Consider the following 26502-nt stretch of genomic DNA (forward strand, 5'->3'; position numbering starts at 1 on the left):
CATAAATGAAATTGAATATGAAGACTTCTAAAAAATTTAATTTGAATTCATGCTTTAATAAATAATAACTTTTGGACACTTCTTCCCTTATCGACTAGCAAGACAGATATAGTTTGTTGTGGATTATTCATTCTGAACTATCAACCAAATGGAGATTTAGATAGATATATAGTGTGATGGTAGAAAAAGGGTATGAGGTCTATATCCTTTATTTGGATGAAACAAAAGTGAATCCTTTACTGCAATAATTTGGATGACATTGCAACGGGATACAAAACCTTGATGATCAAATAACCTATGCAAGGATTGGATCCATGACTTTTAGTTCCTTGTCTGCGGCATGTTGGGCCACTCAAGTATGCAGAATCTAGATGGATTTATGGAATCCTTGGCATGTCAGGTATCTTCCTTAATCTTGACGAGCCCCCTTTTTGGTCTACCATCATTGTTACGCCATCTTGATTGCATAAAGAATGTAGAGGAGAAAATGGGAGAAGTGAGAAGGGAGAAGGGAGAAGGGAGAGGGGAGAAGGGAGAAGAAGGGTTGGACCCTAAAAGTTTCTGGCATGGTTGAATTGTAATTCAAGCCTTCCTCTATGTAAACTAACTGGGAATTTTTCATAAAAACTCCCAAACTTTAAGCATATTTATTGATGTCCAAAAGACCACTTGCATATGAGCCTTTAGGCCGATGTATCTGTACAGTTATTGATTATAACAGCTCAATAATTTTTATTGTCCTTTCAAAGAAACTAACTATATCATCATGTGTATTCATTAATCATAGATCGAATTAATCCAATCGATAGATCGAGTTTCTAGCCAGTGGGATGCCAGGCTACACCTAATTCTCTAGAGGATACAAAAAGAGTGTATTGGCTTACTCATGGTATATGTTTATCATTTATTACCATGTACATATGGTCCCTTATATGGTTAGCGCTCCTTGGAAAGCATATGGTATTGTAAACTTTCAACCCTAATCACTCATCCAAGTTAGTACAAAATCATTTAAAAATGATCAAAGTACTCTTCTCTGATATTCCATTATCTTGCCTAAGAACTTCATTGCATTGTCTTCCTTTAGTTGTCTCCTCTTATAACAATGGACAATGATCCTATATTGGCAACTCAATCATCTTTGTGAACTTCTTGCTTCACCAAACTTTGATTGTTTAGAATTTCATGATCAAGAACTAGTAGGTCATAGTCAAAGTACAATTGTCTGTCCACAACAAGTCTTTGGTGTCTCAGGCCTGAGGACAACTTACACAATTGTGACTTGAATCAACTTGATTGAAAATTTTCTATAATCGATTTAGGTATCCATATGGATCAATTTAGTAAAGTCTTTAATCCAAAAAGTACCATCTATCATTAGTGTATCGTTACTAATGGATACAAGTGGATCGGCCATATTTAGCATCTTAGTGGGACTAGATAGTTTTATTCTATCTGGATACTTTGGTGTCCTTCTTGAGTATACTTAGAATGGGAATATTTAGAACACATGCTAAAACACTTGAGATATCCCTAGTATCATATCATCTTAATTCACTATGTTGGAACATGTATTCATGGAGTTAATCATAAGCATCACACATGCATTATTATGAATAAATTATAATAATGAACAATGAATGCGATGTGGAATATGTGGCTGGCTCGTTGCCCACATATATTTACACAAAAATACGGTATCAGCAACGAGTAAACATTTTTCCTTGTGAAAAAGATGAACATGGTGAAATAAAGATATTCCATTATCTTTATTCCCCATGCAATTATCCCTGGTTGAATGTCCATAATGCTTTCCTTTATGAAAATTTGAAGGAAGATATCTTTATGCATATACACCCTAGATTAAAATGATTAAACTAGCTGTGTGGTCTACAAATCAAACAAAGCCTTATTTGGGATCAAACAGACTCTAAGGTGTGGTTTCGACTACAAGTGGAGTAATGGGGACCGTTCTTTAGCACACTTATACCAAAATAGCCTTATGAGTAGTATGATTTTGACTGGAGATGATCAAGTGGAAATTCATAAGGTAGATCAGCACCCTGCTAAGGAGTTTGAAACCAAACACTTGGTAGACTACATTATGGTTTAAGGCATCAAAGTACTCTACCAACTGCAAGGCATAGTTCTCTCCCAACGGAACTATACTTTAGACTCGTAAAGGGAAACAGATTTGTTTGGGTTTAAGCCATCACCCTCACCTGTTTGATCTAGCCAATAAACTATGCCTTGGGTGTGACAGTGTCCTAGTCGACCAAGGGACATTTCCAACTCCCAGCATTCCCTTCAAATATGTAACTAGTTTGATTCACCTCGTTGGCTACCTCTAGAAAATCACTATGTCTCTCCACTATAAGCAATATAGTGGAGAGACTAAACAGGTGCAAGTTGACCTACACTTTATCAAGGAGAAGTTTGACGGTGGCAACATCTGTACCTCTCATGTCACATCTGCAGAACAATAGGGTGATCTTGTCACCAAGGGAGTGCAGTCTTTTTGCTCAAGCAGCTTGTCATCGAGCTGGGAAAAGATTTCTTTTCCTATTTGTTTCGTAAGCCTATTCTTTTTTTTTACTATTTGTTGTATATCCATGTAACGTCTAGAAATATAATCGTTCTAGTAACCCAGATTTGGATCTTAGGATCTGAACCCGATATGTACTGATAGTCGGGAAGCTGCTCTAGTGATTGAACGTGGTGGCTTTACGCTGATATTGCTCGAGCCTTCTTTCTCTGGTAGGCCCTAAGAACCTCTCTCACACGTTCGTTTACAATAGAGATTCCATCCTTCACCTTTATAACACCTAAACTGTAGCAGAGATATATACTACGTTCTATAATTTTGACTGACAAAACATAAATATCATAAAATATCAGAGCCAAATTTGATTTCAAATGCAACTTCGGGCATTTTTAAATTCCGTTTAATTGGTCTTCCATTCGAAAAGGAAATATAAGAAGAAAGACAACGTAAATTTCATTTTTATCTGATCGGACGATACAGGTATTTCAAATTTCGTTTTTCTAACTTTAGTTGACTTAGCAGAGGTAGCAAATTAGATATTTTTCTGGTTTTAAGTTGATCGATCCATAATTAATAAATTTTGTATTGCCCTTTAAACTGAGCGATATGATAGGAGTCAATTTACGCTTTTAAAAATTCACCAAACGAGATTGCCAGAAACGTGTTCGTAGAATTACTAATACAACATAGGGTATCAACATCGTTTTTACCTATCAGATAATGATAACACGACAGCACTTTCTCTGTTTTCACACTTCGTGCTGCACTTGTTTCATTTGCCTTCCATTACCCGCCATGCTCCGAGTAATTTTTACGTTCCTGATTTTAAATTCTAATCCACCCCAATACATCATTAGTACTGAAGTCCAATATTATCATTGGTCTCAGAGAGCAGATAAGCTGGGTGCCAGATTGCAGGTCAGCAGGTGGCAGACTGTCTGAGGGTGCTCAAAAGGCAATTCACGTTGGCAGCATACAGATGGGCAAGATGTTGCAGATTGTCGCAGGCACTTCTCAATTTTTTGCTGACAGGCTCAGCAGTTTCGCTGGACGCCTCGTGAGCATGGAGCAAGAGGAACGTTTACAGCTTGTCAACAGCCCTTTCCAGTGGCAGTTCAAAGAGTTCGGTGGTTTTTTCAAGGATAATAGGGCGAAGGGTAGATTCCAATCGCAGCAGGGCGTGGCGTGAAGAGAAGCAGAGCGCAGAGGCCAGCGGGGCATCTCAGAGTACTTGTTTCAAAGGTCTACGGACCGAAATATAATGAGTTTTACGACCCTTTTTTCTAATCATGTATGATAAGATTTAAGAGAAACATCAGACTTTGACTAAACCATCCGAATGGATTGAGATATTTCTATTGAACTTACCGGCCTTCAAATAAATCTATATTTTATTTGAAATAATACCGTACGGTGTTGTTTGTTTAACGATAAACTATACGAACAACATGCTCCAATAATAGATAACCGTAAGGGGTTATCTCGTTGACCTCATTATCTGCCTGCGCTACCGTTGTTTTCTCACCCTTCCAAGTTCCAATATTAAAACAGAGAGAAAATAACTCACGTGGAGAACCGATGGAAGTAATGTTCTTCAGAGCGGTGATAATTTACAACGCCGGACGGAACACGGCTGCCCTCATCGCATATCGCAACGTACGCCCGACATGGGTCGAGAGACTGATTGCGCGGCAAATAGGTCTTCAGTTGCCGGGGGCAAAATTGGCGGCCAAGGCCGAGGCATTGTTGCTGGCGGGGTCCGCGAGATGGTCGGCGAGGTTTTCAAGCGGGCCCTTGCCGGTGACGATGGCCTGCACGAAGAAGCCGAGCATGGAGAACATGGCCAGGCGGCCGTTCTTGATCTCCTTGACCTTGAGCTAGGCGAAGGCCTCTGGGTCGTCCGCCAGGCCGAGCGGGTCGAAGCTGCCGCCGGGGTAGAGCGGGTCGGTGACTTGGCCGAGCGGCCCGCCGGCGACGCGGTAGCCCTCGACGGCGCCCATGAGGACGACCTGCGCGGCCCAGATGGCGACGACGCTCTGCGCGTGCACCAAGCCGGGGGTGCCCAGATAGTCGAGCCCGCCGTCGCTGAAGATCTGCGAGCCGGCCTTGAACCACACCGCCTCGCCGAACTTAACGCCGTTGCGGGCCAGCAGCTCGGGGAAGACGCCGCCCAGGGCGCCGAGCATGGCCCAGCGCGCGTGGATCACCTCCAGCTCGCGGTTCCTGAGCTTTACTCTTGATGCTTGCACCCGTCCGGCCTGAGAAGTTGGCGGGTGCCCATTCTCTTTATATAACGCTCGGAATCGCGTAGACTAGATAGATATGTTGGTCCTCCCTTCCGTATCTCAGCTGTTCCTCGCATTGGCTTCTCCCAGGAGACATTTTGATAGCCTCCCGCGCGGCCACAAGTTTAGATCTCCTTGGGAAGTCCCTTTTCACTTGCTTGTCAGGCCCACATACTTGGTTTTTCTCCCCTTTGATGTGGGCGTAGGTTGCACTTGGGTTTAATTTATTGATGTTACAATGGAGGCTCCGTCGATAGGGCAATGTCGGGCTATTCGCATTAAAATACAGAAATATGCCCCCTTATCGTATTTTGTGTATCCCAGAGTGGATATTGTTGCACAAAGAGCCTATCAGTTGAATTATAATCTTGGACCTTAGACCACTGATTAGTGATAACACTAAAATTTTATCGCTAATTTAGAGCATGAATCGTTTTGTTAAGGAATTACATCTGTTATTGTGTGCACCTCATGGTCAAGCAACAAATATTATACTTTGTGGGAACCACCTTTCTGTTATTTAGAATGGCGCCCTGGAAATCCCCATAGAGAGTGTTTGATCTGTAGTTGTACTTCGTGTTTCGAATCGGGGAAAATAAAAAATGCGTTATCAACATCGATTTTCATCTCTTAAGACCAATTATTTAAACTATTATAAGTAAGCGTTTCGTACTTCATGAGGTCGGGTCAAAGGCTGCGCCTTACAATCCGTTGCGAATTGGCGGGACGAAAAATATATACGCAATGATTTCCTGAGTCCTTGAGGGGGAAAGCAATCACGCTTCAACCAGGATCCTGCTTCCTTAGATCATCTAATAATTTAAAATCTCTGGATCATGATCAATTTCGAAAATATTTCCAATTGGGCAGTGGAGTTTACTCTCCTTGTTTGTATTAGTATTATTTTTCTTTTCGAATGGAACCTGATAGTTTTGTAACACCCATAATATCAGCATGAAATTTTATGCATACGTAAAATGTTTTATTTCTATACATTTTGGTCAATTAAAATTTGATTTCGCTTCCAACAGTCGATACCAACGCACCATTCCTGGTATCCACTATACTGATACATTAACTGGCACTTTAATTCCAGAGGTTAAATATTTGGATCCAGAGGAAGCTTCTAATTCGAGACAATTTCCAGTCCGTTGGTACAAAGTACAAAGAGAGATAAGGCAATGTCATCATGTTTTCTCCTTTATAACATGCATTCACAACATTCATTTATGGGTTAATTATCATTTTTATGCATATGAGTTATTGAAATAAATCAAGTTATCAATTATTTTATACATATTATCATTATTTATGCATAAAACTTTTGTTTCTCATTTTATATTATTTAGATATTTGTAACTTGAGAATATTATGCATTACAATTAAGGGTAACATTAAAATTCAAGCTAGTATGAATTTTCTAGATTTTGGAAAAAAATTCACTGAATTTTACGGATTTTTGCTTCATTAGAAAATGATTTTGGTGGCGACCTCGACAAGGCATCGGTACCGGACGTGCCTCCACCTTCACACGAAGCCTCCCGCGTCATGACACCATCAACGCCAGCTTCAAAACTGCCTATGACGTGACACGTCGACACATCGCCAACATCATTTAAATATCAGATTTTTTAATTAACAGTTATCCAATTTTCTCTTTCCTCCATTGCCTATACATAGGCCAATGTTGTAAGAAACACTTGGTGAATAATCTTTAAGAATTGAAGTTTTTCTTCTCAAGGAAAATTTGCCCTAGACATCTTCCCTTCTGAGCTGCCACCGCCGCCGTCAAGGGAAGGTCACCCCTCGCCTACCTTTCACGCCCGCGCGTGCACGGTCACTACTCTCTCCTGCCGCACGCTGGACGATCTCCCTGCCCCACTGCGTGCAGACTAGTCTGTCCACCCCGCCGGCCACTTGCGCACGCGTGCGCACGACCGCCGCCCGCGCCCACCCGTGGATGACCGCCGCTTTCGGCCGCACGCGCACGACCACTGCTCACGCACACGCACGCACGGCCACCACTCGCGTACGTGCGTGGACAATTGCCACTTGCACGCACACGCACGGTCGGCGCCCGCACCCAACCGCGAACGACCGTCGCTTGCAGCTGCGCACGCACAGCTGCCGCTCGCGCACACACACGCACGGCCACCGTTCACGTACGCGCACGCACAACTGCCGCTGGTGCCCGCGCGCACACGGGCGCCAGTCGCACCATGCGTACACGGCCGCCGCCCTCACCTGTCAGGCGTAGGGCTTCCCCTTGCCCCTTCGCGCGCAGGGCTGTCTGCCTCACTCCGCCAGCCTCAGGTCGTCCGTCCGTGCTCGCCACACTCCAGCCGCCTATCATGTACCAGCCGTGTGCACACGATCATCATCACACTTCGTCAACTTCATACTCGTCCCTTGCTTGCCAAACACTTCGACTAGAATTTCCCGCATAACCACGACGCACTACTCTAGTGCTGAGGTACTTCCTGCCCTCTTTGCTCTTAGTGTTCTTTGTCCAGTATTCTTCGATTGTTTGTCCACCACCGTCAGATTAGCTTTGGGATTTTGAATCTTCTAGCGATTAGTTGATTAGGCCTTTGAATCTTCTAGCGATTGCCCATTTGAATTTATTGAAATTGTTGCTTTGTTTTTACTGCGGTTGTTATAAGACAGTACTCCCGGCCTCGACGAGGAAAGGGGCTGCACCATCAGTATTTACACTGAACTTAAATCTTCGAATTTGACCGTGTGATTTGTGGTCTGTTTTATCCATTCCTAGTTGAGTTAGTATATCCTACCTGTGTAAGTCCTATCATCCTACATCAGATTTATTTAGACTGGAATGTATATTCTGTACGTTTTATTTTCATTTAGTCCAAGACTTCTGGCTAATCAGATAATTTTTCTGATCCCAACCTGGATCCTAGAACATACCAACATAGTGGGTCCTGGTCTCTTGGGTTGTAGAGCAGACTGACTAAAGCAGATCTCACTTTACAAATTCCCAGACTGGGACAATGGGCTTCCTGATAGAGTTCATTGACCAATAAGTTTGAATTTGGCTGTTCATCCCAAACTGTGTCAAATTAGACCCTCTCAAGTTGAATGACTCTCTCATGGAACCTTTATAGTCATGGAACTTTTATACCTTGTATGTATAATCCGTTGTCCACATGAGAATCTTGAATGACTTATGATATGCTTAATTATCAAATCGTATTTTGTCATATAGTTGGTACGAATGTGTAACGAGGATCATTGGATAACATCTTATTCAAAATCCATACTACCAATAGGAAGGGCTTGTAGTGCGGTGCAAAAATTTGTACCGAGTGTGCAAAATTTTCACCGCACGAGAAGCTTTGTGCGATTTGCGGCGCAGATTTGTGCCGTAATCCGCACCGCACATCGCACATCCGCACACCGCAGATTTGCGCCTCTGGGTTGCCTAGACGACGACGCCGGCGAAGGGGGGAGCAATTCAAAAAATTCACATAATCGCATACCTTCACACCGCACAGACCCGTGTGCGATGTGCTGTGTGCTGTGCGAAAATAGTGTGCGGTGTGAAGTGCGAATTTCGCATTACACAACCGCACATTTGCCAGTTCAGTCGCACGAACGGACCTTCCCTGTAGGGATTTGATGCATTTTCTTCCTTGAGTCAATCTCCTCTTATTGAAGGGGGGATGATCCTATCTTGATCGCACAATCACCTTTGTGGATGTTTGAACCACATGGTTAGCCCTCCCTACACAAGATTTTCTTGTTGTTTCAAGTCAAAGGACCACTTACACAACCATCAAATGAATCAATCTCATTGATGCTTAGGTATGAAAACATTAAGGGATTCATAGGAATTACTTCATTAAACTCTTTCTCCATACAACACCCACCATATGTCTTTAGTTTCTCCACATTAAAGGCCACAAGATCAGCCATATTTATTGTTTAAGTAGGACTATATAGTGCAATAATATCTTAATAACTCGATGTATGTCTCAAGTATCCAACAAATACGAATACTTCGAATAAACACTTGAATACTAGTGATCACTGTATTCTGATATCATTATAATTCACGAAGTCATTGTACATATTCAAAGACTTCAATAGAAACATCACACAAGAGTGATACTGAATAACTATTTATTTGAATGATTTTAAATAAATCATGGAGTTTGATAGGCTTCACATCCACAACATTTGTAGGCATTCTCAAGTGAACCAAAGATGCACATGAACACATACTTTTCAGCCTAGGATATCTATCCTTAGTGTATGCACACTAAGGGCAAGGAGATAGACATACTAGTCACATGTGGGGGAGTAAACAATGTTATTCTTGTTGGATGTTTTTATGTCCTTTTATAGAAACCTTCATTAAGGAATGCTTTGAATACATGTTGAAAGATAAGTAATCAATGTAGTATGATCTCACCATAATTCAATTATTCAATCCATGCATTTATATAATTCATGTTTTAAGGATCACATGTGCATTGTAAGGAATATCTTGTAGTAATGAACATTGAAAGATATGTGGGAAAAGGGAGTTTCTATCATGCCAAACATATTAGAAACGTTAATTTCATCATATTCAGACCAATTTTAAAAACGACAATATCTAACTCCTTGTAGGAACAACATATCTCATTGAGCAACACCATTATTCATAAATTTACGTAAATTTTATGCATAGTTTTACATAAATTTTATGCTTTTTATCAGATCTATTTTCTAATTTTTTCAGTTCTCCATTATACATATATTTTTATTTAATTTATTAGTAAAACTTGACAAGGTAATCAGATCCTTTGTATTCTCTTTATGTGCATATTATTTATTTTTAGTCAATGAAATAGGGGATTACATGACGGGCTTGATGAACCCCAAGCTGCTTCAGATCATGATATCTAGCTTGGCACCTCACATTTTGTCTACTTGACCAATTGATTCCAGTAAATCAATTTAAGATTAGTTAAGATATGCGTTGGATATAGCTAATTATTTCAGTAAGTTATTAAAGACTTACTAGGCTCATCAAGTATTGAACTAACCAGGTACACGACCCTCTAGGGTCACAGAGATGAATTAATGGACATTAGAGAATTATCTTAAATTCTAGGGGGTTTTATTAAATTCCCATAATGTATAAAAATAAGGAAGCAACAAATAATTATGCCCATGCAAGTCATTCTTGGGATTTCCCTTCTTTTTATCATATCCTTGGATCATGAGAAGATTATTAGAAAGCATCGGTGGATTGTAGAGAACCATGTGGATGAATCTAGAGGCCAGACACATGCAGCTTGTCACAACTCATTCAAAGAACCAAATGGATTACAGAGTTGATTCTGCGAGAATGTTTCATCATCAAAGTTTTCATTTTTCATGTTTAAGCTTTTGGTACTCTTTTTATTTTACTCTATAGAGTGAATCAAATTTGGATTATTCTTAATGATACCAAAACCATCAATATTTCCCTCAGAATGGTCGTACCTGTGAAACTAAAAAACTCATCTTGAAAAAGAAAGGCTAGAATTCATATGTCATTATTGTGTTGTAATAGTATTTAGTTTAATTATAAATAGTATTATTATTGACTTGATAGATAGCCTCTTCCCCATTAAAACATCTGGTTTTGGTTGCAAGCAAAGTCCCAAACATAGTCATCTATCTATTTTTTTATTTTTTTATTTTATAATATTTACTATAAGATCTCAAAATAAATGTCAATAATTCAAAACAAAACCAAAATTGTTTTGAATAATCTCTACCTTTAATATATCCATCATTGTTAAATTTTCATCTGAATTTTGATTATGTGATCATTTTGTCCCATTTATAAATCCTTTCACATCCCCATCCCTGATTTACTTAGCATTGGAATTTTCATTGGGTATTGTAATGTTTACTCATAAGAATATTTTACATATTTAGTTATGATTATAAAAACTTACTATTTCAAAACTAAAAAAATCAAACATTATCACACATTTCAACTTTCAATGATCGTGATATGTTGAATTTTACACTAAATTTTTTAAACATTTCGAATAACTTATGAATACAGGTATATATGCACCATAATCTTTTGTTGGGTTCTATGGACTTCATTGGATAAAAAAATATATTCCTATAGCAAAAAACTTTGAATGGAAATCAAAATAACATAAAAAATATGAACTATCATATTACTTGAGCACATATCAAATCCATGTTCCCTTGGATCATCGAGTGAGACATGTAGTGCCGGTCAAGTGTGTAGCCTCTAGATGTATCAACACAATCTCTAGCATGTTAAATATCCTCCACCATTTTGAGCCCTTTTCACTCACCACCATCATTGTTACACCGTCTTGATTGCATCAAGAATGTAGAGAAGCTAAGGGGAGAAGGGATAAGAAGGAGAAGAGCGTCTAATAAATTTAAGTATACCTTCTGACATCCAAAAGACGATTCATGTATGACCCTATAGGCACATGTATCCTTCTAGTTATTAATTAGTGCCCAATAAACTTTATTGGTATTTGAAAAAATCATCAAATAGATTAATTATCAACATATCAATTTAACCAGTCGACAGGTCAAGTTTCCAATCCGTGTGGTGCCAAGCTACACCTCGGCTCTACACGATGCAAAGGAGTGTGTAACTAATCACTCATACTAGATTTTGGTGTCCCGGTCAATGTGCATTTATAGTTCGTCATTTTTCAAACCCCAATCAATCATTCGAGTTAGTATTGATCCGTTCATAAATAAAACAGTGAATTATTCTCCAAAATTTCACTACATTAGCCAGTGACTTCATCGCATTGTCTTCCTTGAGCTGTCTCATCTTATATCGAGGATTGATAATCCCATCTTGACCACTCGATCATCTTCGTGAACTTCTTGATGCACCCAAATAAGATTGTTTAGAATTCCATGATTAGGAACTTGTAAGTAATAATCATAATACAAATGTTCACCCACAATGCGTCTTTGGTGTCCCGGTGTAAGGAAAACATTTATAATCCTAACGTGAAACAACATGATTGAAAGTTTGGCATAATACCGTTCAGAGTTTTGTACGAATCGATTGGGGGACCTCTTTCAACTAAAGAGTACTCGATATGTATCCTTGTTGTCTCCACATTAATAGCTATGGGACTAGCCATACTCATCATATGAGTGAGGCTTGATAGGGTGATTCTACCCGGATACTTGGATGTCCTTCTCAAGTCTCCTTCAAATATGAAAAAATGGCACACATTCTTAAAGACTAGTGATTTTTGAATAACAACATCATCATATGTCACTTAGTTTGATATAAACATTACACATGAACTATACTGAATACTTTGTAATATGAACATGGAACAAGATATAGAATGTGTGATTGGCTTGTTGGCCGCATATATTTCTATCGTTTAAAAGGTTCAACATTTTAAGCATTATTTGATTTCCCCTTTTTATGATTTTTTGGGTCCTGCAGCATAATTTTGTGTCCTCTACGCATGCACTTAAACAATCCATGACTTTGATTATGACTTAGCCTTGTTAATTTTCAGTGCAAAGATTGCCTTAAAAAATCATTATTTTTCATGGACCTGATAGCTGATAATGTGAAACATTTTTAGGCTCAAAGCATGGTTGAGAAGATTTTATAACATGAGGAAATGTACATCAATTATATGGTTCATGAGCCATTGGTGGGAGAAGAATACTGACCACTCAATTCCTTATTAAGCAAGTGTAGGATATATTGCAGTGCTTTTGGAGTCAAGGGAGGGCCAACTTTTGAACCAACGATACTACCAACAGATCGTCTACAACATTAAAGACTTATTGTCATAGAAATGGATGATGGTCAATGAGATAATGGTTGATATATTTTCAATATGAAATTCCCCAGATCCAAATACAGAACTATAATGCAGTCTTTATTGACCTTACAAATGGGGATGATGTCTATACACTTTGAAATCAATCTCGAGGGTGTTATCTGATCAATTTAGGATGATATGGAGTTACTCAATGCTGGACCATGAATTTAGTTAAAAGCATTTAAATTTCACAAACTAGTAGTTCATTCTCCCTTGGAACAGTGTATACCATTTTTTTTCCTATTTAGATGGGCAATGGGCTCGGATTGTTTTTAATTTGAACAGATAGAATGGGACATCCTTGCGGAATTCAACCTCTTAAATCTATCTAACATTCTCTCTACTTCCAGTTCTATCTAAGTGAAGACCTGAGACCCCTTCTGACGTAGGATGGCTACAGAATGGATGACTAAGGAATGGACGACGAAGGAATGGACGACTGGGTTGACGGGACAGACTACGGGTAGATGGACGACTAGGGATGGATCAGATACTGGAGGGATAAAACAGCCACAGAAATCACACAATCGAATCCGGACTTTAAAATCGATGAAAATTTGGTGGTGCAGCTCCGACCCTTATCGAGGGTTGGAGTATTGTCTTCCCCCACCGCGACGATGCCTAAGCACCGAAATCAATATCCGAATTCGCGTCGCGAAGAAACACTCAAGAAAGAGAGAGAAGAAGTGGAAAATCCAAACCAAATCTAATTCTGACGGCGGTGGAAACTTCTCGAGAAAACACTGGACGGAGAACACTTTCGACACCAAAGAGTTCAGGCGTACCTCGGCACCGTAGTGTGTGAAGAGGATGCGGGAAATTCCGATCGTGACGAGGCAAGGCGAATCCGAGTGTTGAGCGGCCCACTGGACGAAGGGGTCTGGGCATTCCAGGTGTTGAACGACCCTGGTGGTGAGTTGATGTCGTGGTGAAGTTCTGACGGAGGGCGAGGGGGGCTGACGGGTACAGCCGGAGGAGCGAGTACGGCTCCGGCTGGGGCAGCCTGGGCGGCCTTGGGCGGTCCTGACGAGGGTGGCCTGGGCGGCCTTGGGCGGCCCTGGCTGGGGCGGCCTAGGCGTGGCCTTGGGCGGCCTGGCAGGGGCAGCCTAGGACGGCCTTGGGCGCCCCTGGCTGGGGTGGCCTTGGGCGGCCTTGGCAGGGGCGGCCTGGGCGTGGCCTTGGGCTGCCAGGCAGGGGCGGCCTTGGGCGGCCCTGTTGGGGCAGCCTAGGATGCTCGTGGGCGGCCCTGGCAGGGGCAGCCTAGGCGCCCTAGGGTGGCCCTGGCAGGGGCAGCCTGGGCGCCCTAGGGCGGCCCTGGCTGGGGCGGCCTGGGTGGCCTTGGGCGGTGCTGGTAGGGGTGGCCTTGGGCGGCCCTGGCAGGGGCGGCCTGGCAAGGGTGGCCTCGGCGGCCATGGGCGCTCCTGTTGGGGCGGCCTAGGGCTGCTCATGGGCGGCCCTGGCAAGGGCGGCCTGGGCGTGGCCTTGGGTGGCCTAGCAGGGGCGACCTGGGCGGCCTTGGGCGGCCATGTTGGGGCGGCCTCGGGCTGCTTGTGGACGGCCCTGGTAGGGCCAGCTTGGGGCTGGCACAGGCTGGGGGCAGCCCAGGCTGAGAGAGAGAGAGAGAGAGAGAGAGAGAGAGAGAGAGAGAGAGAGAGATGAGGAAGTGGAAGAGACGGTCGACGACGAAACGCTAAAGCAGCAGCGGCGACGGCTAGGGTTTGAAGGGAGAGGGAGGCTGGGCAGTCCTCCAAGAAGAGTTAAACAGAAAACTCAATTCTTGAAATATGACTGCCTAAGTGTTTCTTGAAAACAATGGCCTATATATACAGGCCTTGGAGGAAAGAGAAAATGACGAGAAATTAGAGAAGAGAAAATTAAAGACGTGCTTCATGTCACGCCAAAGGGCAGTTGTTGATCTGCCTCTGGCGACGTGTCATGACGCGCGTAGGGACGTGCGCGGGTGGAGACGTGCATGAGGACGGTTGCGGCGTGTCCGTGGCGGAGGCGTGGACTTTGGTTGACTTCACCGTTGAGTCCGTAGCGGGAGTGCTGACTTCGGTTGACCGTATCGACGTGTCCGATGGTGATGTGTTGGCGTCCTCGCCATCACCTTCTCAGTGTCTCCGCGTTTGTCCTTAGATCCACCCTATCTAGTCAAATGAATATATGGGATTGATTCATAAATTTAATTATCTCGCCCCTTAACCGGGAAAGCAACAAAATGCATGGACTTTCGGCATTGTTTATTAAAATAAACACTACAAGAAATAGAACAATGCTGCAATCGTGAAGACCCCAATGCCTCAACAGTACCTTTGTGCTGATTTACATAGCATAGAATTATTGCTTATATTAATATTTAAGAATTTGTATTTAGCAGTTCCAGATAACTTAACTGGAGTAGCTATATAATGATTAGCAAGACGCTGAGTGCGCGTCATCGGTATTCCGCAATTATTAATTGCATGATTTATTCATTCGTTTTTTATCCCCTTCCGCTGTTGAAAAGAAAATGTTTTATTAATTCTCGACAAAGAGGGTTAGTTTCATGGCTGGTCAGTAAATAAGTTGCAGATTCTGGGCTTTTAGAAAACAACGATAGTGCAAATAGGACAAGCCTGCGCTTAAAGCTGGAACTCTGCGGTAGGTTGCAGCGCGCCTCGAAGAAAATCATGGCCTCTGGTTCGGTTCTTCGGATCAGTGGCGATCTTCTGGCAGCTCCTCTATAAACCCTTTTTTCTTCCCGCCTTCGTTCGTTGTCAACCTCTTCCCTCTTTCATTGTTTTTAAGGCTTCCGCTCAAGTTATGCCGATTGCTCTGCCGGCGCGAAACTGTCCCTTCTGCGGTCAAGATTTTCTCGCCTGAAAATTATCTGTTTTGTTCATAAAGGTTGATTTCTGCCTCTGATTTTGTTCTTCTCATTGTGATGCATCAGCTTGGTTCTAAGATCTGATATTTGTTCGGAGAGAAGTTCAGAACTGTCGAATTTTTACCACCCATGTTAAGATCTGACTTTCGGTGCTTGTTCAATGTAGGTTAACATCTTCGCATCCGATCCCTGTTCAATGTAAGTGTCCTATCGTATGATTTCTTTCAAGATCATCGATTCCAATTACTCGGAAGAGCAGACGGCGAAGCTTTACTTAATCTCTTTCACTTCGCTTCCGCTATTTACCGCAAACAGTATCTTCCCTCTAGTTCCATTAAATGGCAGCCATTAACACAAATCTCCATCTTCGCCTCGATGTCAAACATGACTCGTCATGTTCATCATGTGTTCATTCACGCTTCACGGATCATCCGCGGATCCGGGGAAGCTTTCTGCTCACCGCGGATCGTTTGCTCGCGCTCATTAAAAGTTCCCCTTTTTCAGCCGGAAAAGAACCCTGCCTGCCTTAGCCGCCAGGGACCGGTCCGAACCATGGCGACGCCGGCCGGTGCGGTGTCGAAGACAACGCCGACAGCGACGTGTCCATCTCTGAGCCGCTGCGGCAGCGCACCCAACGCCAAACCCTCTTGGCTCGTCGCCGCTCTCTCTGGTACGTCGAAAACCCCTTTCACGGGTCTTCTCGAACGCCGCTCTTCTCCTAACCTTATTCCCCGGTTACTTTTCTTACCCTTTCCAGCGCTCTGTCTCAACGTTGATGTGACGTATCGATCTTTCTCTTGGTCTTATCTTGGAATTCAAAAGTTCGAATTTTGAACGATGGGTTGGTTGCAGAGTTGGAGGAGAAGTACCAGGCCATAGCCGGCAGCATTCCGGCGGAGGGGCCGGACTCGTTCGCGGAGCGCGCGGAGAACTACTACCGACGGCGCCCGGAGCTACTCGCTCTCTTGCACGATCTCTACCACCGTTACATCTCCCTCGCCGATCGCTACTCTCAGACGCTGCCCAAGCCTCAGCCGCAAGCCCACCGGCGGTCTTCTTCGCAGGCCTCCTCCGCGCTGCTGTCGGACGTGGAGGACTCCGACGCCGAGAGCTCTCTCTCGTTCCAATGCCCACCGCAGCGGCCGCCGGCGGCGGGAGCGGCGGAGCTGGTGGCGGAGCTGGTGGCGCGGGCGGTGGAGAACGAGGTTCTGCAACAGGAGATGGCGGCGCTGGAGAAGTTCAACGGCGAGGCGGTGAGGAAGATGGAGCTGCAGGGCAGCCTCGTGGAGGTGCTCGAGTCTGAGCGGATGGTCTTGCTGGCGGAGAACGCGCGGCTGGGGCAGCGGGCGGTGGCGGCGGAGGAGGAGAGCGAGGAGCTGGCGGCGGAGGCGGTGTATCTCCGCCGGATGGCGGAGGAGCTCGCCCGGTGCGTGGCCAAGCTAAGGGAGGACCGCCGGGTCTGCTTGTTGGGTCGCAAGATTCAGGAGCTGCAAGCCCAGATTTACGCGCTGGAGAAGAGGAACAGGGAGTGCTACGAGGTGATGACCAGGAGAGATAGCGAGAAGGCGGATATCGTCCGGGGGGTCTGCGTGGAGCTGGAGAGAGTCAAGGCGGAGAACCGCCGCCTCCGCGAGGCGGCGGCGGCGGGGCGGCGGCGGCACAAGGGCCGCCGCCGCTGGTGGGCTCGCTTCGGTCTCCGCTGTGGCTCTTGACTCTCTCTGTAAAACTTGAAAAAACTTAGTTGGCTTTTTGGTGTGTTCTTGGAGTTGTCCTCTAGCTTGTTTGAGCTGTTGCATGATGGCGACTTTTCACTCGCCAGAGAGAGTCGCTTCCGAGCTCGACGTAGAGCTGAGGGATTTCTATATGATATCTGGGTGTCTTTTGATAACGATGTGGGTGTACAGCTTCCGCCTGCATAGCTGTAAGATATTCTGCTTTCACGTTGGTTTCAGTACTAAAATGAGATTTCCTCGATTGATTATGGGGACTCCACGGTCGGCTGGGGATGAATTTTCTTTGGGAGTTCTATTGGCATTTAATTGGTAGTACGGATCGGATGGGACCGGCTGAGTGTATAAATTGTGTCAGAAGGATGGGCGTCGATGGTTGTGGGGCCAAGTTCTACTGCTTGAGACTGATCCGATTTCGGTCAAAGAGGGGTCTCTTAGTCTTGACTCTTGATGATATGAGCAGCGACTGCGATATATAGGGATCACGAGCATTGCGCTTCTGATAGATGAGCAGTTGTGCAATTCTCGTGTAGTGGCAAGTTGCCAACTTGCTGCTGTAGCTACAAGTACACCCCTTTTCCTCTCACCCCGTAACACCCAATCAATTCATACTGAGTATAATATAGGCATATAATACCTATAAGACATCAAAATAATAAACACAACATATTACAATTTTTAATTACCAGTCTGATTAAATTACAGCGGATTCGAACAGTTTTGAGCAGTGGTTAGTTCAGATTTCAGCCTCAGAAACTGCCACCCCCCAAACCAATGGGGGTAGTCAGACATTTGTCCACTTGGGGAGATTTTCCTACTGCTATCCACAATTAGGGTATTTGGACCCAGGTAATACTTATCTGATCAGATCCGATCGGATTGGGGTGGGATTAGATCATGATCACCATCTGATCATTGGGTAAATCATTATGATCCAGCATGTTGGATCTGCTAGGATAATATGATCTGTCACAACCTAGGGCAAGTTTGCACCCCTGTGCCAGTCTGCTCTCTTTCCACCTTCATTGCACAATGGACTCAGGCACATGCGCACAGTCCTGTATGCCCGGGGTCAAGGGATCCTTGAAGGTCATGAATCACCCTAAAGGAACCTTGCCTTTGCCAAAATTTGCCCAAGTCTGTAAATGGTCCTCAGAATGGAACAGGATGCAATGAGAGTAGACCAAAATTTGAATTAAATTGAAACAGAGAAGAATGGGTTGAGAAATTGGAAGGAAAATGGGTGCATTAGTTTAGGAAATTTCAGGCGTATAAATTATATTAGGATAAAATTGTAGATTCTAAAGTGAGAAAGTGGTAGAACAGGGTCGGATAGAGGGAAGTGATGGTGAAATTGATGGACATGATGGTGAAAAATTAGATCCAGGTTCCTTAAGTGCTGTTGCTTATGTCTTGAGCCCTTGGTGAATCTATCTGTGTTTATATCGTTATACATACACTTTAAAACACTACGATCAACTAGTACCAAAGAATGAACAACTAGAATCCTAGAGAGCCTTGTCTAATGGTTAGCCACTGATAGAGAGAAGAAGAGGACATCTACACATAGGGCATGATTTAAAATGACCTTTGATTATTTCTCTCCTTCCCATTCCTTTATCTTTTCTCAGTTATTAGAGCTCCATCATTTGAATTTTGTGCCCCATTTCAAGAGGGAACTTAGAGGACTTTTTTGGGATTTAGGATGTGACTCACACCCCTCTAACTACTCTTTTAAAGTCCAAAACTCAAATTGGGCCAATTTGGGCCAATGACCCAAATAAGTTGCTTTGATAATCAAAGGGAAATGATACACTCCATTGATAATCATTTAATTTAATTCCTGGATTTTTATAAACCCATGAGACTTGAAAATATACATCAATATGAAAATTTCTTAACCTATAAGTCAATCCAGACTACTTAGAAGGCCCGAAACACACATAAAATGATATACATATGAAACTCAGATATGCTTATAAAATCCAGTTCGTAACATGATATATCCAATATGAAAATGCTTAAGTTCATATATAATGCATGTAGCTGTGTGGTATTGATCATGTTATCAATATGTCCATTGATCCACATGATGCTTTGGCTCCACACCTACAAAACAAATAGCAAATCAACCCTTAAGAGTGCAGGATGGTGAAGTAGTTCACCAAAAAATTCCAAGAACTTCAATGATCAAAAGACAAATATATGAAAAATTATTAGGTCCACATGCCAAGCATTTACAACTTAAAAGAGGTTGTGTAGTTTTTTCGCATGGATAGATCCTTATCCATATAAGAATGAAAAATAATCTTCACAAAATATGATGATAGTAACAAGTAGGAAAAATGTCTTGATATTCCCTAACACAACCAAGTGTTTTCCATTACAAAATTTTTGGATCTGATATAAAATTCCAGACTTTCCATTAAGGGTCTTATAGATGGTGCCATCATTCTTGAAGGCAAAATCATTATCCCAAAATTATAAGGAACACCCTCTCGAGTATTAAAAGGCTGGACATGTTCAACACTCATCATAAAATTCTACCAATGCATGATGGACGGATATGCTCTGAAGATTTGGATAGTTGTGTGAGAATAAATGACTGGAAACTTAAGTAAATAATGCTAAAGGGATGATCCCAAAAATGGTGGAAGTTAGCAGGCACCTCTCTTCCCAAATCTTCAGAAGATTATGTATAATTTCTCTTAATATTTACACCAAGAATGTCATGCAACCAGCTCTTCTCCCTAGGTTGTGGGACTGTGACGTATAAGAGGCTGATAAAATAATGTAAAGATGACCATGAGCATATTGTGCTGGCTACATGATCAGGATATCAATAGGATTGTTTAAATGCATCAAACTACAAAGCATCGCCACCAAGGGAAATGCTGTCAACTATGTTTTTATGTGTTATTCATATTTTTGGAGATATAGTATTTCTTATGCAGTTAATTTGTACAAAGAGGGATGATGAAAATTATGAAAAACCCAATTTAGAAACTCTGTCGGATTTTGAATGGTAATGTGTTTTCACATGATTGAGTTTATCAATTATTCAGTATTGTGATTTATGTTCCTGTCACAACCCAGGGTCATTGTCATCACAAATTTTGATCCCACTCGAATTGCCACTATTACTGTCACGACCAGCAGCAATTGTCACTGATGCTGATGCAGCTTACCAACAGGACCTTTGTACTTTGCCCTTTTTTTTTGACATTACTCAGCAGTTTTTTTAATCTTTAAACAACCTAAAGATCTATTCATCTACTTGGTGACATTCAGTGACATCTGGAATGGATTATTCTTAAATTTTTGGATGTTATAAAGAAAACAGCATCATGATTTTGTCCTTTTATTTGTTTAAGCTCACCTGTATCTGCCAACTGATCCTTGTGGATATCATAACTAGAAACTATGTTGACCCACATTTAATTTTTCCGTAATCCGGTAGTGATATTATTTATAATAAGATCAAGATCATGTAGCATTTATTTATGATCTCATTTTTTATCAAAAGGCCAAAAATGATTTTATTTCAATATTGAGAGGAAAAGGTGAAATCTTTCTTGAAACGTTCATATGTTTATTCAAAAAATAAAATAATCATTGAAAAAAAATCATCATTTAAGGTATATCTGAGTTAGACGCCACAAGCGGTTAGCTATGCCTGTTCTATCTCCTTTATCCATTACTGACAAAAAGGGGTTACTTGATATTACAAGATTAATATCAGTTGATATTAAAAATTCTATTTGCATTTTGAATGCACTTGATTTATCAGTCAGATTCTCTCTTACTTTTCAGACATGTCCATAAATAAATAACGTTGCACGATGCAATACATTTTTGGCAAAATGTAAATTCACCATTAAATGGGTAATACACATTACATAAAACCTGGAGCATCGGTCTTGACAACATCAAAAGATTAATATTTTAAGAAAAATATATGTGAGAATATGATTAAACTGAACTTCTCCCTTGACATCAGCACCGCCCGTAAAATTAATCTAATTTGGGCCAAAGCCAATGCAAGAAACTTAATATTAGAATCTATTTCACTTGAGATTCTAGTGTGGCTCCATTTCACCCTAGAAGTAGTTTTTGCACCCTTTTAGATAAAAAACTAGAACCAATTCACAGATAGACGAACCGTTCGACATAACTTAATATTGATATGCGTCTTTCACTTCAAGAACCCAAACCGGCATCACCACCATCATAGTATGCGTAGTGTTTGCCTGTCTGATATCCATCTGAAATCTGATACACATATGTGTTAGCGGTTTCTGGTACTAGATATCAGATATTGGATGCATATCAAATATCCATCAGATATCAGTTATGGGGAGATATATGGTAAGCCTTCGGATATGGCAGATAATGGTATAGGACATCAAATCCGGTATCCAATAGCCAGATATCATATATCGAATTCGGTTTCTGGATAATGATATCCGATAACCGGATACCTGTTTAAAATACAAACATGTATTGTCCCAAATATAAAAATATTAAGTTTACAATAGAATTGAAAAAATAGAACATAAAAATTTTATTGAAAAAAAACTGCGCTCTAGCCTCTACAACTACTATATCTATGGTGGGCCCATATTGGGTCCCTAAATTCATACAATTCGGCCCATTTTCCATACTAAGTACTTAAGTGAAATATTAATTGAAAACCTTTAAGAAAATTAATAAATGCTCAAACATACTTTATATATATAGCTCCCAATAGCTTAGCTTAGCGTCATAAATTATTTTAAATACAGTGGTACTCATATGTTGGAAATAAAAAGAAAACTGATGTCTGACACTGATATCCCATATTGTCATCCAACCTTGAGACAAAGACAGATGCCAACCGTATCGGATATTGTAGCGGATAGGGATCGTCAAACGTCATCCGTCACGTCACACATCACCATGACGGTCATGTGACGGATGACGTGATGGTGACTGTGGCGAAATGCATGGGGCGTGACGGTGACCGTGACGCATGACGGGCTGTGCGTGACGGTGACGTGATGGTGACGGGATAGCCCGAACGGGTGATGTGATAAAAGGTCAGTCACGGATGACGCCCGTGACGGAATTTTAATGCATTTTTCTAATGAACTTAGGGACACAAAATGATATGAATTTTATTGTTTTATTAAATACATTTCAATAATTAATTTGTTGCTGGGGAAATGTGCATAAATTTTGTTTTAAATAAGGATTTAGTGACGTGTTCTTTAATAGAATTGAAGAATTGTTTGCAGATTAAAAATTCATAATTACATTAAAATAATGGGAATTATGAATGCAATAATTTGATAAATTAATATATTGATGGAAAATGAAGGATTTTGTGACTTATGGTTTAATATGTTTTGATAATCAAAGTAATGCAATAGAATTGGGAATATAAATAATTTTATAATTAAGTTCTTGCTAGAAAATTTTAATACTTAGTGAGTTTTTTCTTGAAAATAATTTAATAATTAATTGTATGAATGTGAAAATTTGAATGTAATAATTAATTTGTTGACAGAAAAGTTAAGACATTTATTTGTTTTTTAAATACATTTAAGTAATTAATTTTTTTCCCGGGGAATGAAAGAAATTATTTTAGTAATAAATTTATTGACGGAGAAATTAAGGATTTATTGACGCAGTCTTCAATAGAATTGAATAATTTGTTTACGGATTAAAAATTTATAGTTACACTTTAATAATGAAATTTCTGAATATAATAATTTAATAACTTAATAGACTGTTGGAAAAATGAAGTATTTACTGACTTATGGTTTAATATGGAATGCATGGACAACATCCCTACAACTTCAGTTCGTGAAAATATTATGAAACCTGTTTAAATATTTGTTAATAAAATTCTCAATAATTTAAGAAAAACATAGTTGAATCAATATCAAGAAATGAGGTAGTAATTATGATAATCGAATTGGGACATGAAGAAAATAAATGAAAAAATAAAGTAATAAATTGTAGTAACACTGTGAACGAGCTCACAAATGTACCATCCATTTTTTGAAGAAATGCAAAAAAAATGCTTCTACACAACAGGCTGGCGACAGTAAAAAAATGCTTCTACACAGCGCACTAAAAGAACTCACTGGCGACAACAAATCCTAGAAATTTATCAAATGCTTCTACACAGCAGTCTAGGCAAGGCTTTGTCTCTGAAGGGATGGAATGGTATCCTCTTTAGAAGATGTCACAATCTTTAAAATACTTGTTTCCAAGAATTCAAAATAGAACCATGAATAGAACTTCCTAGAGAAAAGGTTTATTAATATTTTCCATAAACCTTACACAATATAGCCTTAAATAGAAGCAGGAAAACGTCGATAAAAACTGAAAGAAAGGAGGCATTATATCACCTCCTGCTTTACCAGAAATTAAAAAAACAGACTAAGTACGAATTAATCTAAAAAAACTGGTAATCTTCCCTGAACCTATTGATTACATCAAATTTTGTCAATCTACAAAGCAATTGTATGATTGGAAGTACTAAAACGAAATTACATTAGTTGAAATAAAGACAAAACAAAAAATACATCCATTCAAGAGCAAATCTTAACGAATTGATTTTCAAGAGCAAATGAAAAATTCATCCATTCATCCTTTTTTTCTAGTCCATGATGCATATACGTCATGCCTCCAGAAAGAAACATCAACATGCGCTTCAATCTAAAACCCAAAATCCTTATTCGTCAGAAAGAGAAATAGATTGGGCAAAACACCAGTTACGATCTAGGGAAATTTGGTGACAAATTTACAAAAAATCTCAATTAAATCTTCACTTAATTGGACATCATTAACGACTGAATCCCGATCTAGAATTTTTTAAAAAGATTCTGCATCGTAATCAATCCAGAGAAATGCATCACAAGAACCACCAATTCGACCTACCATTTTCGACTCAGATGACCAATGAAGATACAGACTACGACACAAAATCGATGGATCGGCCTCAGAAATAACCCAAAAAGAGAGCGTTCGAATTACCTATAGACTTGCAAATATTTCTGAAATCGAAGGTACTACAGAACGAATGCATCCATAAATACAATATCAGACATCCCTATATCTCTTTCTCCCTATCTGAAATTTCATGAAAAACAAAAAAAAATTGCACAACTCACAGTGAGAGAGCGCAGAATTGCAACTTGCCAGAGAAGATCAACATGATCTTCGACGGTCGAAGTCCTGACTTCGAGTTTGACTTCGACAGGCTTCCGACTTGGAGTTCCGACTTCAGACTTCGACTTGGCGAGTGGCGATTGGTGAGTTATACTTAGACTCGACCTAAGAGGAGTAGGGGACTTCAACGGTTCGACCAATCGACGGATTCAACGCATATAATTGGATTTATTTTACTATGTTTATTAAGATAGTAAAATAAATTACATTATTTCTGCCACCGGTGACGGTGATGGCGTCACGGTGATGGTGATGTGATGGAACGAGGATCAACGGTGACATGACGGAAACATGACGGATCTTTTATAAACCGTCGGACGCCTGATGAGACAATGACCTGACAAACATTTCGTCGCGTCACCATTAGTCGCGTCATCCATCCCGTCACGTCAGGGGCGTCACGTCCCAGACGTGCCGTTCTTAGTAGCGGGCTTCACAAGTTACAAGAGACTTTCGTAGAGTACCTAAACTTGTGGCCGCACGGGAGGATATCAAACTATCTCTTGGGAGAAGCCAATGGGAGGAACCGCTGAGTTACGGAAGGGCGGACCAAGATATCTATCTAGTCTAGGCGATTCCGAACGTTATTTAAAGAGACTGGCCACCCGCCAACTTCTCAGGCCAGACGGGTGCAAGCATCAAGAGTGAAGCTCGGTCAATTTCCTCGAAACGACGAGATGGCAACCAGCATGGCCCTTTCCTCCGCTTCTCTGGCCGGCAAAGCCGTGAAGCTCGCACCCGGCGCCGCTTCCGAGCCTCCGGGCGGCGAGGGCAGGATCTCGATGAGGAAGACGGCGGCGAAGCCCAAGCCCGCGTCGTCCGGAAGCCCCTGGTACGGGGCGGAGCGCGCAAAGTACCTCGGCCCCTTCTCCGGGAAGGCGCCGTCGTACCTGACGGGCGAGTTCCCCGGCGACTACGGGTGGGACACGGCGGGGCTGTCGGCGGACCCGGAGACCTTCGCCAGGAACCGCGAGCTGGAGGTGATCCACGCGCGCTGGGCTATGCTCGGCGCCCTGGGCTGCGTCTTCCCCGAGCTGCTGGCCCGCGTCTTCCCCGAGCTGCTGGCCCGCGACGGCGTCAAGTTCGGCGAGGCGGTGTGGTTCAAGGCCGGCTCGCAGATCTTCACCGACGGCGGGCTCGACTATCTGGGCAACCCCGGCCTGGTGCACGCGCAGAGCGTCGTCGCCATCTGGGCCGCGCAGGTCGTCCTCATGCGCGCCGTCGAGGGCTACCGCGTCGCCGGCGGGCCGCTCGGCCAAGTCACCGACCCGCTCTACTCCGGCGGCAGCTTCGACTCGCTCGGCCTGGCCGACGACCCCGAGGCTTTCGCCGAGCTCAAGGTCAAGGAGATCAAGAACGGCCGCGTGGCCATGTTCTCCATGTTCGGCTTCTTCGTGCAGGCCATCGTCACCGGCAAGGGCCCGCTTGAAAACCTCGCCGACCATCTCGCGGACCCCGCCAGCAACAATGCCTCGGCCTTGGCCGCCAATTTTGCCCCCGGCAACTGAAGACCTATTTGCCGCGCAATCAGTCTCTCGACCCATGTCGGGCGTACGTTGCGATATGCGATGAGGGCAGCCGTGTTCCGTCCGGCGTTGTAAATTATCACCGCTCTGAAGAACATTACTTCCATCGGTTCTCCACGTGAGTTGCTTTCTCTCTGTTTTAACATTGGAACTTGGAAGGGTGAGAAAACAACGGTAGCGCAGGCAAATAATGAGGTCAACGAGAAAACCCCTTACGGTTAACTAACTATTATGGGAGGATACTGTTCGTATAGTTTATCGTTAAACAAACAACACCGTACGGTATTATTTCAAATAAAAGATAGATTTATTTGAAGGCTGGTAAGTTCAATAGATATATCTCAATCCATTCGGATGGTTTAGTCAAAGTCTGATGTTTCTCTTAAATCTTATCATACATGATTAGAAAAAAGGGTCGTAAAACTCATTATATTTCGGTCCGTAGACATTTGAAACAAGTA

The 26502-nt window shown here is 42.1% G+C and overlaps 3 protein-coding genes across 3 annotated transcripts; 2 read left to right on the plus strand and 1 right to left on the minus strand.

The window, feature by feature from the left end:
* Positions 1 to 4099: 4099 nt before the first annotated feature.
* LOC144715450 (chlorophyll a-b binding protein of LHCII type 1) lies at positions 4100 to 4791 on the minus strand. Its single transcript, XM_078590374.1, has one exon. The coding sequence runs from the start codon at positions 4729 to 4731 to the stop codon at positions 4423 to 4425; it is 309 nt and encodes a 102-aa protein (XP_078446500.1). The 5' UTR covers positions 4732 to 4791; the 3' UTR covers positions 4100 to 4422.
* Positions 4792 to 15321: 10530 nt separating this feature from the next.
* On the plus strand, positions 15322 to 17329 carry LOC144717071 (Kinase interacting (KIP1-like) family protein). The gene is made up of 4 exons (XM_078592393.1): positions 15322 to 15584; positions 15731 to 15762; positions 16069 to 16234; positions 16417 to 17329. The coding sequence occupies exons 3-4, from the start codon at positions 16117 to 16119 to the stop codon at positions 17274 to 17276; spliced, it is 978 nt and encodes a 325-aa protein (XP_078448519.1). The 5' UTR covers positions 15322 to 15584; positions 15731 to 15762; positions 16069 to 16116; the 3' UTR covers positions 17277 to 17329.
* A 7816-nt stretch (positions 17330 to 25145) lies between these two features.
* LOC144717072 (chlorophyll a-b binding protein 2, chloroplastic-like) lies at positions 25146 to 26184 on the plus strand. The gene has a single exon (XM_078592394.1). The coding sequence runs from the start codon at positions 25193 to 25195 to the stop codon at positions 26021 to 26023; it is 831 nt and encodes a 276-aa protein (XP_078448520.1). The 5' UTR covers positions 25146 to 25192; the 3' UTR covers positions 26024 to 26184.
* The last annotated feature ends 318 nt before the right edge of the window (positions 26185 to 26502 follow it).

Source organism: Wolffia australiana, chromosome 2 (genome assembly GCF_029677425.1).
Source record: "Wolffia australiana isolate 7733 chromosome 2, ASM2967742v1".
Classification (NCBI taxonomy): domain Eukaryota; kingdom Viridiplantae; phylum Streptophyta; class Magnoliopsida; order Alismatales; family Araceae; genus Wolffia; species Wolffia australiana.

Bases quoted from the DNA above. Each gene is read 5' to 3' on its own strand.
- LOC144717072 (XM_078592394.1), top strand. From the start codon at position 25,193: ATGGCAACCAGCATGGCCCTTTCCTCCGCTTCTCTGGCCGGCAAAGCC.
- LOC144717071 (XM_078592393.1), top strand. From the start codon at position 16,117: ATGGCGACGCCGGCCGGTGCGGTGTCGAAGACAACGCCGACAGCGACG. The intron at 16,235-16,416 runs GTACGTCGAAAA...GGTTGGTTGCAG, and splicing joins GCTCGTCGCCGCTCTCTCTG to AGTTGGAGGAGAAGTACCAG.
- LOC144715450 (XM_078590374.1), bottom strand. From the start codon at position 4,731: ATGCTCGGCGCCCTGGGCGGCGTCTTCCCCGAGCTGCTGGCCCGCAAC.